The 17,472-nt window shown below is 55.0% G+C and overlaps 1 protein-coding gene and 1 long non-coding RNA gene across 3 annotated transcripts in view; one reads left to right on the forward strand and one right to left on the reverse strand.

The window, feature by feature from the left end:
* LOC308247221 overlaps positions 1-16,929 on the forward strand; it is a 29,482-nt gene extending 12,553 nt beyond the window's left edge. The window contains exons 2-3 of the long non-coding RNA XR_013960472.1: positions 12,873-13,131; positions 15,899-16,929. This is a non-coding gene — a long non-coding RNA (uncharacterized lncRNA). The remainder of the gene's footprint in view (positions 1-12,872; positions 13,132-15,898) is intronic.
* The window catches only part of SCUBE3 (signal peptide, CUB domain and EGF like domain containing 3), a 37,725-nt gene that overhangs the window by 7,072 nt on the left and 13,181 nt on the right, over positions 1-17,472 (reverse strand). The window contains exons 3-22 of one of the 2 annotated variants that reach the window (XM_080666012.1): positions 16,470-16,595; positions 13,756-13,890; positions 12,757-12,882; positions 12,450-12,566; positions 10,428-10,475; positions 8,378-8,494; positions 6,669-6,791; positions 6,068-6,184; positions 5,448-5,573; positions 5,043-5,159; positions 4,780-4,884; positions 4,364-4,480; positions 3,893-4,051; positions 3,449-3,664; positions 2,955-3,116; positions 2,584-2,751; positions 1,907-2,068; positions 1,290-1,487; positions 669-821; positions 228-307 (exon numbers count right to left, since the gene is read on the reverse strand). In XM_080666012.1, coding sequence (XP_080522138.1) covers positions 228-307; positions 669-821; positions 1,290-1,487; positions 1,907-2,068; positions 2,584-2,751; positions 2,955-3,116; positions 3,449-3,664; positions 3,893-4,051; positions 4,364-4,480; positions 4,780-4,884; positions 5,043-5,159; positions 5,448-5,573; positions 6,068-6,184; positions 6,669-6,791; positions 8,378-8,494; positions 10,428-10,475; positions 12,450-12,566; positions 12,757-12,882; positions 13,756-13,890; positions 16,470-16,595 — 2,672 coding nt within the window. The remainder of the gene's footprint in view (positions 1-227; positions 308-668; positions 822-1,289; positions 1,488-1,906; positions 2,069-2,583; positions 2,752-2,954; positions 3,117-3,448; positions 3,665-3,892; positions 4,052-4,363; positions 4,481-4,779; positions 4,885-5,042; positions 5,160-5,447; positions 5,574-6,067; positions 6,185-6,668; positions 6,792-8,377; positions 8,495-10,427; positions 10,476-12,449; positions 12,567-12,756; positions 12,883-13,755; positions 13,891-16,469; positions 16,596-17,472) is intronic. The other variant, XM_080666013.1, reaches the window with a different exon arrangement.

The following is a 17,472-nucleotide window of genomic DNA, read 5'->3' on the forward strand; positions in this document are numbered from 1 at the left end:
CAGGTGGGCTTAGGCTTAAATTTCAGCTTAACCTCTGGGCAACTTCTATAATTCTCTGTGCCTCATATTTCTAATTTGTAAAGTGGGAATGATGAAAGTACCTAATTCACAGAGCAATTGTGTGTATCAAATAAGACTATTCATGTAAGCACATAGCATATTGCCTGCACATTGTTACATACATGTTCATTAAATGTTGGCTATTGTTGTTATTTATATTCACTTGCCTTTAAAATTTCCTGGTGGTTTTCAGATGCATAGAGCCGACCATCTCGCACAATGTCTTCTACTAGCTGCTCATAGTCCTCTGCAAAGTCAATCAAGGGGAAGAGCTTAGGGGTGGGAATCTTTCTGTTCCCCTTGCTGCCCCCCAAGGCTCTTTTTTTTTTTTTTAAATATATTTTATTGATACTCCACAGAGAGGAAGGGAGAGGGATAGAGAGCTAGAAACATCGATGAGAGAGAAACATCGATCAGCTGCCTCCTGCACACCTCCCGCTGGGGATGTGCCCACAACCAATGTACGTGCCCTTGACCAGAATCGAACCCGGGACCCTTCAGTCCGCAGGCCGACGCTCTATCCACTGAGCCAAACTGGTTTCGGCCCCCCAAGGCTCTTGAGCCTCCCATTTCTCAGCCACCTCTCTGGCTCTCCTGCCCTTGCTCACCATCATAGGTAACATAGGGGATCTGGAAGCCACGGGCACTGTTGGCCTCGCTTGTCTTGAAGTTGATCCAGAGCTTCCTGGAGCGGGCTGTGAAGGCGATGGGGCGCTCGTAGGTCTGGCAGGTCTCATAGGTGGTAATGGAGGATGGGGAGGCTGGGAAGGCAAGCAGCATGTCAGGGTAGCAGCAGGGCATGCTACTCAAGCCCTCCTGGAGTGAGGGCTGTGGGAGGAGGAATCATGCTGAGAGGCATCACCTGTGCATGCACACCCCCATCCCCGTACATATATTGTCTCCCATCCCCCTGAGCTTGTTCCGCAACTCCTCTTTGACATCCTGGCACTCACAAAGTGGAAGAAATTTGACATTTAAATGATTGGAACAGCAAAAATGCTAGAGTAGGACGGTGGCTCATGTAACACTACTGGAGTTCTAGTCCCAGTGCTGCCTTTCTTAACTGCTTTCCGCCAACCATGCGCATCATTGCTGTTTTCCTTTGTTAGCTTCTCTCCTCCCAAGGCCTCCCTTGCCACTGCCCCAATTCTTCCTGTACCAGTTTTCCCTCTTTCCCTCCCAACCAGATTTGGACTGCCCTTCCCTGGCCCAGCTCTGCAGCCACCCACAGTTCTTTCTCATGACGAGGACGTCCCCACACTCGTCCTCAGATGGCAGGAAGATCTCGGGTACCACGATAAGAATCTTGCGCTTGGGTGGGGGGTTGATATTCCAGACGCACTCCACGCCAGCTGGGTAGTTGCCTGGGTAGTTGGGGGACTCAATATAGCCAGTGAACTCACCCAGCTCCCCACCACACTGACGATCTGTAGCCAAGGGCAGTGGACAGAGCAAGAAAGAGAAGTGAAGTCAGTGGGGAAATGGGTTGGGGAAAATGAAGAGCTCTGAAATGGAAATCAGACACATGCAGGTAGCTAGCCACCTTCTTAGCTCATCCATTCTCCAGGTTCTGGGTCCATCTTCCCTCCTGCTCTTTTAGTACCTTCTTATCTCACCTCACCTGTCTTTGCCTCCCCATTACCTGTCTCCAGGGAGAGAGTGCTACAGGGCCCATCCCAGCAACTGGTCTTGAGCCTGAGTGAGTTAGGGAGAGACAGAGGGTGGGACGTCCCTGCCCATCCACGCCCGAGGCCCACTCCCTGTTGGTTTACTCCCACCTTGCTTCTTCCTGTGCCCATTGCTCCCGGCCTCTAACCCCTTTTCTGCAGCCTGGCCTGCCACATACTCTTGCACTGGGCTACACTGGTGGAGCCATCGAAGTCAGTGCTTGTGTTTCCTGGACAGCGGGTGCAGAAGTTCTGACGGAAGTCAGGCTGATAGGATCCCATGGAACAGCGGATGCAGCGATGAATACTGGTGTTGTAGTAGTGCCCAGGGGAGCACTGGACTGCAGGCAAGGGGGAAAGGTAGGAGTTAAGGTGGCAGGCAAGTGGGAGTTCTGGGACATGGGATGGGCAGGACACATTCATCCTGGAGAATCAGGACACTGAAGACACCACTGTTTCTCCCAGAGTCCCAACCTTTCCTAGTCATTCCAGAGTTCAAGGCAGGGAAAGCAAGCTTGACAGTGGTCTGCTACAGTGCCAATCCTTTTCTTTCAGGCACTAAGCAGTGCTAAACCTGCACCGAAACTCGTTTGTAGTGTTGGTGAGACTGTGCCACCAGTTTTCCAAAGCAGAAGGGTAACTTATTGTTATTTATTCCCCAATTCCCAGGCTTGTGGCTGTGGTGGGTCATGATGGGGCCTATGAGCAGGATGGTGTGGTTGGTCAGGCAGCTGGGCCTTCCTTAGTTTGGGGAAGATGGTAGAACAACAAACTTGAGTCTACTCTGGAGGCTTGGAGAGTTTGGGGAAGTATTTGGGGTAGGGGAGTCTCCTGATGGGGTGAGGAGCCTACTCACCTTTGGTGTCACAGTCTTGGAAGGAGATGGCCCCCTCGTGCTTGGTGGTGAGACCCCCGCCACACAGAAAGCACAGAGTCCGTCCCGCTTCAGGTTGGTAGGTGCCACGTGGACATGGCTGGCAGGGCTTGAACCCATCTACAGAGTGTTGGCCAGGTGAGCACTGACCTGCAATGAACCAAGGGCCCAACTCTGATGGGGATGGTCCTGGTCATCCCTTTGGGGTCACCCAGTCTCAGGACAGAGGCACACAAACAGGATGTTGACTAGGAGAGTAGCCTGGAGCCTGGGCCTGCCCTTGGGAAATCCCATGCCCATGGGCATCCCAGTGCCCACCCTACCCCACTCTGCATTGTTTGTTCCCCTGGCACCTGCACATGTGGTGACGTTGGTGGCTCCAAGAGGCCCGTGGGCATCACTCCCAGGGCAAAGGTCGCAGGAGAGCTGCCCTTCTCTCTCCTGGAAGGTGCCCGCTGGGCATGGCACACACTGCTCCGTCTGGCCGTGGTAATACGTTCCCTGCGGGCAGCTGACTGAGGGAGAGTCGGCTGTGCTAGCCACCCACCCCCCCCTATTTCCCACCACCCAGGCCTGGGACTCCCCTTCCCGCTCCCCCAGATTTAAGGAGAACCTCTGTCTGGAAACAGAATTCTGCGTGGAAGAATCAGGGGCCAAAGCCATGTGCAGGAGGGTTGGTGGCCCCACCTGTTGTCCTAGATTTCAGGACCAGGGAGGGGCAGGAGGGTCTTGGCTGTCTCACAATTTGAGAGATGCAACTGAGGCCATAATGTATTCTGCTCTGAGCCAGGCCCCAGATGGGTCTTTCTATTCCCATGTTCCCCTGTATCCCAGCAAGTTCCCTTACCACACTTGGCCCCCGCGCGGTGCTGCCCAGGCCTACAGGCCTCCACCAGCTCAGCTCGCTCCCCAGCTACCGGGCCCGGTTTGTGGGCCAGCTCATAATCAAGGCCTGCCAGGCGCAGGAGAAAGCGGTCCTGGTTGATGGACTTTCTAAGCATCTTCAGGGACCCTTTCAGCCGTCGTTCCATCCGCTGTCGGAGGCAGGGCAGCCCACAGCTGGCTGTGGCAGGTGGTGGTATGAGCCAGAGGAGGAAGAGAAGAAAGTGGCTGTGAGCAGTAGGGAAAGAGCAAAGCTAGGACCTACAGGTGAGAGGACTGGCTCCTGGGCTTGGCATTAGGCGGGGTCTGCCCCTAGTACAGGCTCCACCCCTCCATCTTGCTGTTGAGACCTGTGGTTTCCCTACCTCTGCCCTCCCTTTCCACCCTCCAGCAGTGCTCCCAGTCCCACCTGTGGTTTCTTCGGCTCTGACCTCTGCCTCCAGTTCTAGGGTGAGCCGAGTGACTTCCTTGCCTGGAGGGGTCCGGGCCCTGCGGCCCTTGCCCTTCCGAGAGGAGTCACACTTGAGGTGGATGAAGGTGACCTGGCAGTCGGAGCAGGATACAGCACCTGGGGGAAGGCCTTGTCAACCCAGGGCACCTCCTGGGGTAGGGAAAGTTCTCACTCCAGCTCTCACCCTCCAGCCCAAGCCTGACACTCCTCACTAGATCTCTGACTGCCTCTACCTCCCTTCTCTTTTACTTGGTGTGGAGAATATCCTGGGACTTCCTCGGGCTCTATGCCTACATCTGCTTTTGCCCCTGCTCTTTCTAGAGTTCAGGGTCCAGTGGGTTTTCGGCGATCTCACTAAGCAGAAGAGTTGAGGGGTGGGAAGGGTTTGATGGCCAGACATCCTATTGGAGTGGGGTCCCCAGTCCAAACCTGGCCCCAGGATTCTGCTGGCCTCCTCCATTTTGCCTTTGTTGCGCAGGTGCAAACGGCATTTGGCGTCCTTGATCTTGAAGGAGGCCCGCTGTTTAACCGACAGCACTGCAGCCTCTAGAGGGATGGGAGAAGCTCAGCAGAGCCTGGGAGCCCTGGGGGTGGGGTGAGGGCTGGCTGCTGTGGGGGATGTTGAGAAGCTGGGCAATAAGCCAGGGCTTGGCTGGAGGAGAGGGATTACAAAAGCCAAGGCAATCAGATGTTAGGGGAAGAGGGAGCAAGGCAGCTGGGCTGGAGAATTACAGAGCAAAGAAAGGGGATCAAGAAAAAAGTAAGGTCGGGGGTTAATGAAGAAGAGAAACCGGAGTCAATAAGCAAGAGAGTGGGGTGGGAACAGGCCTTAGGCTGGTGCTCACCATGGCAGTGGTTGGTATTTGTGCTGTTCCCGGTGTGGCCCGCTCGGGCTGGAGCGGCCCTGGGGCTGGGGGTGCCACAGCTCACCGTGAAGCCATTTTCTGACTCTGAGAGAAGGGGGCTGTCACAGCTCTGACCTGCCCCCCAAAACCCTCACTGGTTGGACATCTCCTCAGGCAGCAGAGTTGCTGCCTGAACAGCCAGTCTTCCTCCCCACCGCGCCCCCCCCAACTTCCCGGGCCCTCCAGCAACCTCTCCTATGTACCTGGCAAAAACCGTGCCCTGGAGGGGCAGGTCAGGGCACAGGTGTCCTTCTTGCCAGCGCGGTTGCAGCTGAGCATAGCTTTTGAGGCACCAGGACTGCTCTGACACTTCACAGGCTCTAGGAAGGGAGAGAAGCCTGAGGAGGAGCGGGGCTGCTGTTCTCACCCTCTCCCTCAGCTGGGTAATGTGGAGGAAGAGAATTAGCTACATGCAGAATTGTAATTGTAACTTACACAGAGACTGATAAAGGAATGAAAGGGTTATTTACTGGAACCTTCATGTGTCTAACAAGTAGCTACACTCTCCACCCCTATTACTACCTCACTTTTCTCAACTTGGAATGCTTTGCTTTCCAGAACCCCTGAAATGGTAGTGCCAGCTGTGGCCAGCAGAGGGCGATGCCCACCTGTGCAATCCTTGCCATTCCAGTGCAGTCGGCCCTGGCCTGCTGGGCAGGTACACTGGTAGCTGCCAGGAGTGTTGATACAGCCAAAGCGGCAACCTCCCCGGTTGATGCTGCACTCATCCACATCTGGGGGAAGGAGCAGGGAGTCACAGACAAACATTGGTGGGGGAGGAGAAGGAGCCAGGGAGTGGGCAGTGAGCAAGGACCTTTGGTTAGAGTTCCAGGCATTTCAAGATGACTACCTGTCTGAGAAGAGGTCAAACCTAAGACCTCCTTTCTTTATCTCTGTCCACAGTCAAAAGAATGATTGAGAAGGGGCCAAGGTGACGAGCTTTTTAAAGCCTTCCACTGCTACCTACCAGTGTAATTTGGGAGCTAAGGATAGGAGTCAAGGGAAAGTGATGGGGATGGGAGATAGAAATTTTGGAGGCAGGATGCCAGTCCCTGATACCTGATTCCCAGTTGTCTTAATTCCTCCCATTTCATCATGATGGATGCAGACATGGCACGTGTACCTGGGGATTTGCCCATAGCCACAAGCCAACTCAGGGGCTTGTTCAGTTGAACCGTGAGGAGGTGAGAGGGGCCTGGTAGCTGAGGGTCCAAATTTGCTGGCTTACCCCCACAGTGGGTGACACCATACAGCAGGTAGCCATGATGGCAGAGGCACTGGAAGCTTCCCGGTGTGTTAACACATATGTGGTCACAGGTTCGATCAAAGGAACACTCATCTATATCTGGAAGAGCAAGGATTCAAGCCAGAGTCTGTCTTGGGGGACTTGGCCCTGGGACCCCTTGCTCAGGTGAAGGGCCCAAGTGAGAGGCCTTGGCTCTCTCCTTAAATCGAAAGCCCCTACTTAGGGCCCAGCGCTAGAATCAGCAACACAGCAATGCTCCCCATCCCGTGCCCCTCCACTTGGATCCCTGGAGTCAGGAACTGCGAGCCCAGATGCCTCTGGATCAGGGCCACTATGTGTGATTAGGCAGGTCAGACCCTACCCAGGATATGAATTGGGGTGAAACCCATCCCTCACTCTGCCTAGCCATGCACCCAGTATAGAGCTGGGCCGTCAAGAAGGCGCACATTTGCTAATTTGCAGCATGGCACTGCTTATAGAAAGTCTCCACGGTGTCTGTTGACTTTCTCAGGCTCTGGCCTGCTTGAAACTCTCCACCCCAAGAACCTGTCCAGGGCTTTCTTCTTGGCCCAAGTCTACTCACCCTGGCAGTTCCTCTCATTGATGAGAAGCTTATAGCCCTTCTTGCAGCTGCATTCAAAGCTGCCCACCGTGTTGCGGCAAATGTGGTCACAGCCACCATTGTTCAAGCGGCACTCGTCTATGTCTGGGGAAGCAGGACAAAGTAGAGAAAATCAAAGGTAATACTGAAGGCTGGGGACTAACAAGGATACAGGATCACACGCTCCCTCACAGAGTCAGAATCACGGAGAGCCCTGAGCCTGCCCCTTCTGACTCTCTCCCATTTCTTCCCTATTCAGGGGATTGTGCCATTAACAACACCTTTCCTCAGGCTGAGTCCTCTAAGAAGGGGACGCAGGGGAGCCAGGTCAGGCCGTGGGTAGCTGCCTGGAGCAGGAAGTAGGTGGGCTTTTGACCAACAGGCTAGTCTATGCCCTTCACTCTGCTGCTGGTGGCTCTTCTCCAAACGGCTGGAGGATGGGGTTTATTCCTTTCTGCACCCCACCCCACCCCACCCCCGCCTGCCACAGGCGCCCAGCAGGGTGGGTGAGGAGATGGCACAGAGATGTGGATAGTCAAAGGGACAGCTCTTCAGAGGGGAAAACCCAGCGAGTGAGGCTGGGTAGCTGATGGGGGAGGGGAGAGGGCCAGGCAGGGGCTGGACTGGGAGAGATCTGGAGAGACTCAGGCCTGAGGCAGCTTTCAGCACTAGGAGAGGGGGGGGGGGCGGGGTGAGCAGCTTCCTTCCTGAGGTCAAGTTCCCCAAGCTGGTGGCAGACAGGACCCAGGCTACGCACCCCTACTTGGGGGAGGGGCAGCCCTCCACTTCACTCTCAGCATACCTGTCAACAGTCCTTCCCAGCAGGAAACCTCTCAACTCTGGCTGTCTGACCTGCTGCCCCAGCCCTCCCCAGTCCTCTCGGCCAGCTGTTGGCCAAAAGACACAAAGAATGAGCCCAGACCTCCTTCCAGTCCTCACTCCTGTGACCAGGGAACAAGCCCTGATGAATCACTGTTTTCAGCATGGCTACCCTGCACTCCCCAACCTTCCTGTAGACCTGGCTCATTAAAGGAGAGGAAATAGATGCACAGTATGGGAAAGTATACCATAATAACAGCTAACACAAAGTGTTTATCATTTGTCAGGCCTGTTCTAAGTACTTTATAATTTATAACTCCTTTAATTCTTACAACATTCTGCAAGCACCCTCATTGTGGTGAAACTCAGGCACAGAGATACAAGTTATGTGCCCAGGATCACGGAGCTAAGCCGAGGCAGAGCTGGGATCTGAACCCAGGAGCCAGGCTCCAGCATCAGTGCTCCCACCTAACCAGTACAGCTTTTTCACAGGGAAGGTCTTGCCCATGTGGGATAACAGGGTTATGGAACATACTTCATGCACACACAGGCTCAAATATCCTTCTAGACCCAGGGACAAATGTAAATGGCATGTTCATTAGCCGAGAGGGTTAAGGATCTGTAGGGGAAGGGAATGAAAGTAGGGAAATCAAGGTCGTGTAGGGCAGGGGACACTAAGGGACTGGCTGGACTTCTGTGCCCCTTGAACAGAGATGGGAAAGGTGGACAGCAGACAAGCCTTAGTTATGACCTCAGTTCTTTAGCATCAGGATAGCCTCCAGGGGTGCAGGAGGTTTGATCCCATAACAGGTACCCTCTCAGTCCCCACCTCATCGCCTTCCCCTTCGCTCCTGTCCTCTGAAACCCCTTACCTTTGCAGGTCTTCCTGTCTGGCTGCAGCATGAAGCCCACAGGGCAGCTGCAGTGGACACCTGTCGCTGCGTCGTGGCACTTACTGTCGCAGCCCCCATTGTTGACAGCACAGGTCTCTGTTTAGGAGGGAGGCCAGGGATGGTAACAGGTTATCAGCCTGGAGGAACCCCAAACTCTAGGGTAACAGACAGCACAGAGGCCCGAGGGCAGAGGGGAGGCCTCGGCTGCCTCCCTGTGCTTTACAAGGAGCAGTAAGCGGAGGCTCCCAGCCCCCAGCCCCTCACAGTGCAGCCAAGCAGTTCACGTCCCTGCCCCCTACTTGATTGAAACAAGGTGGACAGCAGTGAGGCAGGTACAAGCCAGAGCTGTCAGGCAGGAATGTGCTGAGGGGTGGAGGAGGCAGAGAGGGAGGGTGCAAGGAGGGTGGGAGCAATTGCTACCAGGGAATAAGAAGGGGCAGACAGGAGTTCCCTCCTCTTTCCACTGACTACCTCTTTGGTGGGTGGGAGGTCATGGTGGGATAATCCTGGGAAGAGTGAGCCTGGTGATTCCTAGGACAGCTGATAGCCACTGATTCATCTTTCCCTGCCTCCCTGCCCAGCTGTTTTAAGAACAATTCCAGTTCAAGGGCTGACTGCTGGTCCTCAGAAGAGATGGCAGTCATTTCCCAGCCCCTTTGAGGCTACCCCCAGCTCCTCCCAATCCCTCCTTTTAGTACCGGATGGAGATGAGCAGGTTGTTCTGTTGTTCTACCTTCCTGATGGGGAGGGGAGCAGAGGGGGCAAAAGAAGCAGAATCAGAGCAGGAAGGGCATAGGAAGGCAGGTCAGAGAGTTACAGAACCTTAGCGCTGTCTCTTCTGTCACCCCCTCTTGACTGGTAAGTTTCCCTTTGCTGAGAGGTTGGAGTAGGGATGTATGGATGGGTCACTTGCCCTATTTTCTGAATTCAGAGCAGGAGAAAAATAGGTTTTAACAGCTGAGCAGTGTCAGTGAGGCAGGAAAAAATCATCAGCTCAAATAATGCAAGGCCCTGCACAGGGGCTGTGGAGGAGGTGTGGGCCATCCTCTGGGGGGAGGGAGGGCGGGGCTAGATTCTCCCATCAGAGAGATAAAATCCCAAGGCCTCTGTGAGGGAAGAGAGGAGTGGTTCTCAGAATCAGGAACTGAATGAGAAAGGCACCAGAGAGTACTATCGCCTTGAATCTTTGACTCCTAAAACTTCGGCCCAACCCTTGTCACTGAGGGGGCCAGCAAGGCTGGGGCACTAGAAAGCCAACTGCCTGTGGGGCCCTGGTCATGCCTGATCCTTCCAATGCCCAGGTTTGAGAGCAGCCACAGTGGGATCTCCTATATAGCACTCCCGCCTTAGTCTCTCCTGGGGTTCCCCAAGGTCATGGGAGGAAACTGGGAGGGAACCTTAGTTCAGACTCCAAGCCCAGCCATTCCCCCAAGAACGTTCTTAGCATAAGAAGAGGTGCCCCAAGCCGAGAGCAGTGAGAGGGGAACAGAGATCCTGTGCGAGTCAAGGCAGATTCGACCGAGCTAGAAGGCGGCAGAGCCAGAACTCAAACTCAGGTCTGTCTGCACTCAAAGGCCATGATCTACACCACATGGAGGGAGCGGGTGATGCGCAATGCTGGGACTGTAGCTACAGTGGGCACGAAGCCCCAAGGGGGGTGGCACAGTGGACACGATGGCTGAGATGGAGCTGCTGGGTCTTCAGCTGTGTAGAAGGCAGAGAAAGGGAGTGCCGATGGCTGGGCAGGGTGAGGTGTTAGAAGGTGGGTGAGGGAGAAGTTGGAAAGAGGGGCAGGAGAAAAGGAGAGTGATAGGATCAAAGACAAAGCCAGCATGAAGGCTCCTGGGCCAGCTCTTGGGGACTCAGAGGACACTCAGTGGGCCCGTTACCAGGCTGCCAGGGGAGCCCTGCTGGCAGGCTGGAGCAGCCAGGCTGGGCCCAGAGGGCATGCGGTTAGTGGGAGCCCCAGCAGGTTAGCCTTTCCCCTAGCAAGCCAGTGAGAGCAAGCGGAGAGAGCAGACATATTTACCATTAGAAACGGCCTGAGGGGGGTTGTGCTGCTCTAGCCGCCTTTCCCCTGTTTGACATTGTAAAAAAGCTGTTTAGATGCTGGGCAGGAGCCACTGTGGCCCACCGAGCCCCGGCCCCTCCCCACCCTCCTCCACCCGGCAGGCCCAAACCACTGTCCCCATATGATGAGCCTGAGACTCTAAAACTTCACTCCCCAGCCTTGTCCTGCCTGGTATCCTCAAGGAAGCTGGGCTCCCACCAAAGGACTGATGGGAAAGTCTCAGAGAGGGGCAGTCATGGGCCCAGTACACACAGGGTGTCAAAGGCAGAGCTGGGAATCCAACCTCAAGTCCTACCAGCTGCCAGATCCCAAAGGATGCCCACCCTCTCTGCTCAACTACACTGCCCTCGTCTCCCCAGCAAATCTGAGTGTCCTGACGGCCCCGAACAATGAAGCTTCCGCCTGCCAGGGCGGGGAGAGAATGAGGTCAGGGCAAGGTCAGTAAGGTCTACTGGAGACGAGGGTGAGGATTGTGGAAAGAACGTAGCTGTGGGCCCTAGAACAGCCTTGTGTGCTCTCTTCTGCCTCACTTGGCCGTGGCCTAGAAGGCAGAATGGGTCTTGCATTAGGGAAGAGCTCAAGCTTAATAGGGTATTTCCAAAAGCAGCCGTGCCCAGGACCATCTGCTGAGGGACCCACCCTCACATCGGCCGCACTCCGTCCTGAGGCATGCAGCTTTCCCGTGGGGACTGCATGCAGTTTCTCCTGCGAGACTCGGAGGGCGGGGGGGAGTGTCGGGTCGGGAGGAGATTTGGAAAGCAGAATTAGATTTATGAGGGAGAAATGAAAGGAGCTGGTACGATCAGCCTAGAGAAGGCAACAGGAAGACCCCAAAGGTTCCAGGGTCTTTGAAGAGTTAGTTCCAAGGGAACACGGAGCAGGTGAGGTTTACTTAGAGAACTTTCGAGCCCTGGGTGCCAGTCTCTGGAGCAGGTGCTGCAGGAGGCCTTTCAGAGCATCATCTACTCCCGTTCTTGTGCTGGGGAAAGGCGGCGCTGTCTGCAGAGACTGGTGGGTCTCTGGAGTGAGATGGGGGACAGCCTGTTCTTAGCTGACTGTCATGACTGATAGACAGAGGGGCTGCGCGCACACTTCCTGTCCCCAGCATGTTGTAGCCCGCAAGGCGAACTCTACCCAGGAATACTGTACCCGCAGGCCGACTCGCCCCTGCCTGGCCAGCTCCTTCCTTTCACTCCCACTTCTCCATCACCTCTCAGCACCCTGAGAGCACATAGTAGTTGGCCTTCACGAAAGACCTAAGGACTAGGGGATTCAGAGTTAGACTCATCCATGGTACCTGAAGATGCATGAAGTAAGGCCTAGGAATTCAGGAAAAGGGATCCAGGTGTTAAGAAGGCCCCAAAGCAGGGCAAGAGAATGGAAGGCTGGCATTGGTGAAGTGAGAGGCCAGAGGCGGAGCCTAGAGGGAGTCCCACTGGAATGTGGTGGAGAGAGAAGAAGTGGGGGAGCGGAGGGGAGAAAGGCTACAGAGGGAAAGGCCCTGGAGTCAGGAAACCCCACTGTCAATTCAGAGCTGGGTGTTCGGAAAGAGCACTCTGTCCCCTCAGCTCCAGTGGGGACAGTGGCTATGACAGCGCCCGTCTGACACTGGTCAGCAGTACCTCTGGTCAGCCTAATCCTGCACCGCCCGCTCTCCTCCCCTCTCAGCCACAACCCTGGCCAGCAAGTGCCTCTGCTAACAATTCCCAGGTTGGCAACACTTTGTCCTGGATGAAGAGGGTGGTGAGGCTCCTGGCGGGGGTGCAGTGGAACCAACAGGTGGGGAGGAGGAGAGGGTTGGGTGAGACCTGTCTCTCAGAGCTGTCCCTGTCTCGACCTGGCATTGACCGGGTCTTCAACTCACCAGTCCTCCTGTGCCCAGCACTTGGGATCCATGTGATCCCCACTCCCCTGGTTCCCAAGGACCCCTACCCCTTCCCCCATCACAGGTGGATTGAGTTCTCCACTGGCCTCACCCACCGATGCATGTCTTCCCGTCGGTATGGAGCACAAACTTGACATGGCAGCCGCAGCGGGGACCCTGCTCTGTGTCATCGCATGTGTGCTGACAGCCACCGTTACCATAGTTGCACGTCACTGTGCAGAGAGGGCAGGAGGCCTGTCAGCTTGCTTCTCCCTGGGTACCACAGTTCTCCAGAGCTCAGTCACTGGCCTTCTTGTCGGGTTGCCTCTCCCATGCTCCCTTTCCCTCCCACCTCCTGATGCTGAAGCCCCACCCCCCACCTCCGTGTCTCCCCTTCTCCCGCTGCCATCCCAGGGATCTCACATTTACAGTCCCGCTGGTTCTTGGTGAGCTCGAAGCCAGGGCGGCATTCACAGGCAATACCCCCTTTGGGTGTCTCCCGGCAAATGTGAGCACAGCCATGGTTCTTGTTCATGCAGTTCATTCCTTCTAAAATGGAAGAGGAGCAGGGTGAATGCTCTGTACTTCCGGACACCAAGAGGAAGAGGAACCAGAAGGAATAACTGGGGCCCAGGAAATTGGGAGAATTCCACCGAGACCGCAAGACGGAGAGGAGACGGAGCTCAGAGCCATTCTGATTAACGTACAGGCATTACACCCAGCCTCCAGGAAACCTGCATGATCACCTCTCCTTCCAACCAAAAGCTAGTGTCTGCTTGTTGCCCAGCACTGTGCCAGGTACTGGGTGGATTTAGGAAGGACCCATATATAAGATAAATATAGGCCATGTATATTTTATGTCCTCAAAGAGCTTACAGTCAAACTGGGAAGAAGGTAAGTAACTGTGGGTGGAGTAACTGGCTAACTCCTACATGATTCTATTCAACAAATATCTAAGCTCCCACTACATGCAGGGCAGTTGATTGGGTTCTAGGGATACAAAGATGAATTAGACACAGTCCCTGCCCTCAGAAATGTCACAGTCTAGCGGGGAGGGAGCCCCAGAAACAGACAACACATACCCACTATTCCTGCCTGACCCTCCCAAGGAAAGCGGCATCGGTGAGGCCCTCTCATAACAGCAGCTTAGAGCTTAGCCATCTACCATTAATTAGGAGCAAGATGCACCGGCTCTGGACATAGAGGACACCCCACACTGGCCCCAACTCCAAAGGAATTCCCCGATTTTGCTTTAAGATAGAGTCTATCTGCAGAGCCCTTAGGATGTGGTTCAGTTGAGGGACAGAGAAGGAGCTAGTGGAGCTGAGCTGAGGGGGAGACCTAGGGGATACTGAGGAAAGCTCCCAAGCAGATGGAGAGGGGAGCGCAGGGAGCAGGGCTCCTCCCCGGCCAAAGGCTGACCTTCGGGCCGCTGGATGCAGGTGTGCTGGTTGTCGCTGAGGAAGAAGCCTTCCCGGCAGTGGCACTCATAGCTGCCCATCATGTTGACACAGCTCTGCTGACAGCCCCCGTTGCCCTCGGCACACTCGTCCACATCTGTGCAGGAGAGCGTTTGGTGAGCGGTAGGGTGCAGCCACCGAGTGATGGGCGCAGTCTTGAGTCCAGCACACACACCTCCCCTTCCTCCCCAGTCCAACACCCAGCCTCAGGCCAGGCAGTTCTCACCGCTCAGCTCCTGCTCCACTCCTGAAGAGGCCACCCTAAGAGGGCAGAGCTGGGGAGCGAGCACGTGGGGAGGGACCTGTGAACATGGCTCACTTAGGTGAAGAGCCTCTTGGAACTGAGTCTGAGGGCAGAAGAGATCAGGAAAGAAGGCAGAGAAGAGGAACAGAGATGAAGATAAGAGTGGAGGTTGGATGGGGCGAGGACCTAGGGGCAGCTGGTGGTGATAAGAGCCAGGGAATCAGAGAACCTGGGAAATGGCTCCGTGTGCAGGGAGAACTGTGGTCATGGTGCTGGGGTGGGTGAGGCAGGGTGGGGAAGGCAGTGGCCTCAACTCCTTGCGGAGCAGGGACCATATCTGTGGACAGGCCATGCCCCGGTCCTTCCTCCCCTCCCCCCATGCCTGGGCTTGCTGCCATATTCCCTAGCCTTTCTCCTATTTTGGTTTAACAAAACAAAGTCTGGAGCTTGGCAGCAAGGCGGGGGGGGGGGGGGGGGGGGAGGGGGGGGCGGCAGGAGCTGCCAGGCCACACCCTAATCACCACCACAAATCACCACCCGCAGGTCTGAGCGCCAAGCTCATCCCAGGTCCCCCCACTTCAATGCCTTAACTCTGTCTCTATGCTCCCTACTTGCCCTCCCAAGTCCCGTTTTCCTTGGCCCAGGAGGCATGAGGGAGATTGGTTCCCCCAAGTAGCAGTTGTGATCTGGGCTCCTGAGGGCTTCATCTGCCCTCTCCCCATCCTCTCTGTTAAGCCTCAAAACCCTGTCCTCTCCCCTCTGGCCAAGGGCCACGGGGCCCGGATCCAGCAGGCTCCTGCCTGAGATGCACTTGTTAGGAAAGCCAAGGAGGGGTACTTTCCTCTGCCTTGTCCCTGTCCCTGCCCCTCTGTCACTACACCATGACTTCTCCCACCCCTGTATTCCCGCTCTTGTCCCATCCTACATTCCATCCTTCTTTGCAGAGGTCACCAACCGGTGGTCCCTGGACCACTGGTGGTCCATGAGGTCCGAAAGGTTGGCGACCGCTGCTTCTTTGTTCCCTTCTATTCCAACCTTTGCTACTCTGGCCAAGTTCTTTCCTCCAATTCTCAGTGGGGAGACTGAAGCCACCCAGGGCCTGGATGACATACTCAGGGTTCCCCTAAAAGCCAAAGGTAAGATTGAGACTTAGAGCCCCAACCCTAGAGTTAGTGTTAGATAGACGTTTGCTCTCCCTGGCCCCTTCCCTACCTATTCATTCCCTTATCTTCTGGTTGATTTTATAAGGAAACAAGACAATAGAATCGGGGCCTAGAGAGGTCAAAGGCAACCAAAGAACTCAGACGCTGATGTTCACAGTCCTGTAGGCAAGTCCCTGCCCTGGTCCCAGTGTCGCAGCTCCTCTTTCCAAAGGAGTTCCCAGGGGGGCCTCACAGGTGACTGGGCAGACAAGGGAGGCCCTCCTCTGGTAACCACAGTGGTAAGAGGTGGCCAGGGCTGCGGGGAAGGGCCCAGCAGGAATCGGGGCTTCGAGGCCTGTTTGGGAGTGGAAACGTAGAAGCCTGGTCCAAGGATGGAATGTGACTGGGTTTGAAGGCAGCTCTGTAGTCAGGAGGCTCTCCTAGGCCAATGGGACCTCAGATAATTCCATAATCCTGCTTTTCTGGGCATCATTCCTGTTGCTTCTCTTCCTTTCTTGGTCTATTCTTCCAATCTCCTATGTCTGTTATGGCCCCAGAGAGAAAGAATTTGGGGAAGGACCCCTGGGCTCATATCTCACATCTTTTTATGCTGTGGGACTTAGTTTTTCTACTTGGGGGAGAATCTGACATGGTGCCGGTAAATGACAGAAACCAAAGTTGAGTTTAGTTACTTAGAGATTCTCCTCTTTCTGATCCAGATCCTGGGACAAAGGAGGTCAGGTCAGACTGAGGCCTCAGAGGCGAGGAGAGGGGGCCTGGAGATTTCAGAGAGCGCTGGGAGAAGACCCGCCCTTCGCAGCAGAGGCTCCCCAGGGCGCAGGGGAGCAGCAGCAGCGTTGACGACGTCTTGTGTATGGAGCACCCACCCTGTGCCAAGGACTGTCTAGGGCTCCGTACACATGTTCTCTCATGGGGTCTCACGGAGCCCTTTGAGCAAGCTGAGGTTCCCAGAGACCGAATCTGCCCAAGGCCACATCCCTAGTGAGCAGCATGGCCCGGATCTGTCTGCAGCCAAATCACCTCCCACATGCCCCCCACGGGCTATGCCCACTACTGTCGTCGCTGGCCCTGCCCTCTCCTCTGCTGTGCTCACCCAGCGCAGGACTAGTTCAACCCCAGTGCCAGTCTCAAAGGGGAGATGGACCTTGTTCTCTATTTTGCAGCTGTTTTTGGTCACTTTCCTCGCCTTGTCTGGGAAATGGGAAATGCTGAAGCACCACCTTCCCCACAAGACTCCCGTCCCCTCTCACACCCCTCTCCCTTGCTCACCCAGACAGTTGTGTCCATCATGTGCCAGGTGGAATCCGTCGTAGCAGGTACATCGATAATTGCCAGGGATGTTGACACAGTCGTGCACACAGCCTGCGTTATCCTCACGCTCGCACTCGTCCACATCTGCGGGCAAAGAGGAGCTAGGCAGCTGGACCCACCTGCGTGCCCCCACTCTCCAGCCCTGGGCTCAGCCCTGTGGTAGTCTTTAAAAAAATAAACCACCTTGTCTGTGTGCGTGTGTGTGTGCACATGCTTACATAGTTAATTTCATAGCCTACAAACCATTTTGCATTTTGCTATTTTCATCTAAAGTCAAACATTTTCTCATATTTCTGCCCAGCCTTTCTAATCACCAATGTACATGGGTGTAGAATATTCCATCGTGTCGCTAAATCATAATTTTTTTTCTCTGTTGTTAGGGTCCTTCCATTTATTTCACTATCATAAATAAAGCATCAAAGAATATCTTCTCTTTTATGTTATTTCTCTGAATTTCCTTTGAAGAAGTTCCTAAGAGTAAAATTCCTGGGTCAAAGGGTATAAATGCCTTTGGGTTCCTCTAGGGATGACACAATCACTTTTCAAATTACATTGTCACCAGGAATTAAGAGTGCACCTGCCCCTGAAGCCTCATCAGCACTGAGGGTCACACACTGACGCAGCGGGCTGCTTCCTCTGCACGGCCCTCCCGAGGGGGGTGCTTGTTTCCAGTAGGAACCCCCGTCTGTCCTCATGCTTTGTGGTGTAGGGGTCTGAAGATGGAGGCTCCAATGTCAGGGACCCTCGGGCCTTAGTCCCATGATTCTGACCCCCTACACAGCCCGGTGTGTCTGGCTGTGAACTAGCCTATATGGAGCCTTTGTGCAAATTAGAAAATGGCGCCTCCCCTCCCTGCCTCCATCAGCCCCCCTCCCAATGCCAGTGGGATTGCAGGCCTTGGTGTCACGCAGTGCAGCCCATGGGCAGGGCAGCGGCACTGCTCTCCCCTCTGCAGGTGCCC

The sequence above is a fragment of the Plecotus auritus genome (genome assembly GCF_963455305.1).
Source record: "Plecotus auritus genome assembly, chromosome: 4".
In the NCBI taxonomy this organism is placed as follows: Eukaryota; Metazoa; Chordata; class Mammalia; order Chiroptera; family Vespertilionidae; genus Plecotus; species Plecotus auritus.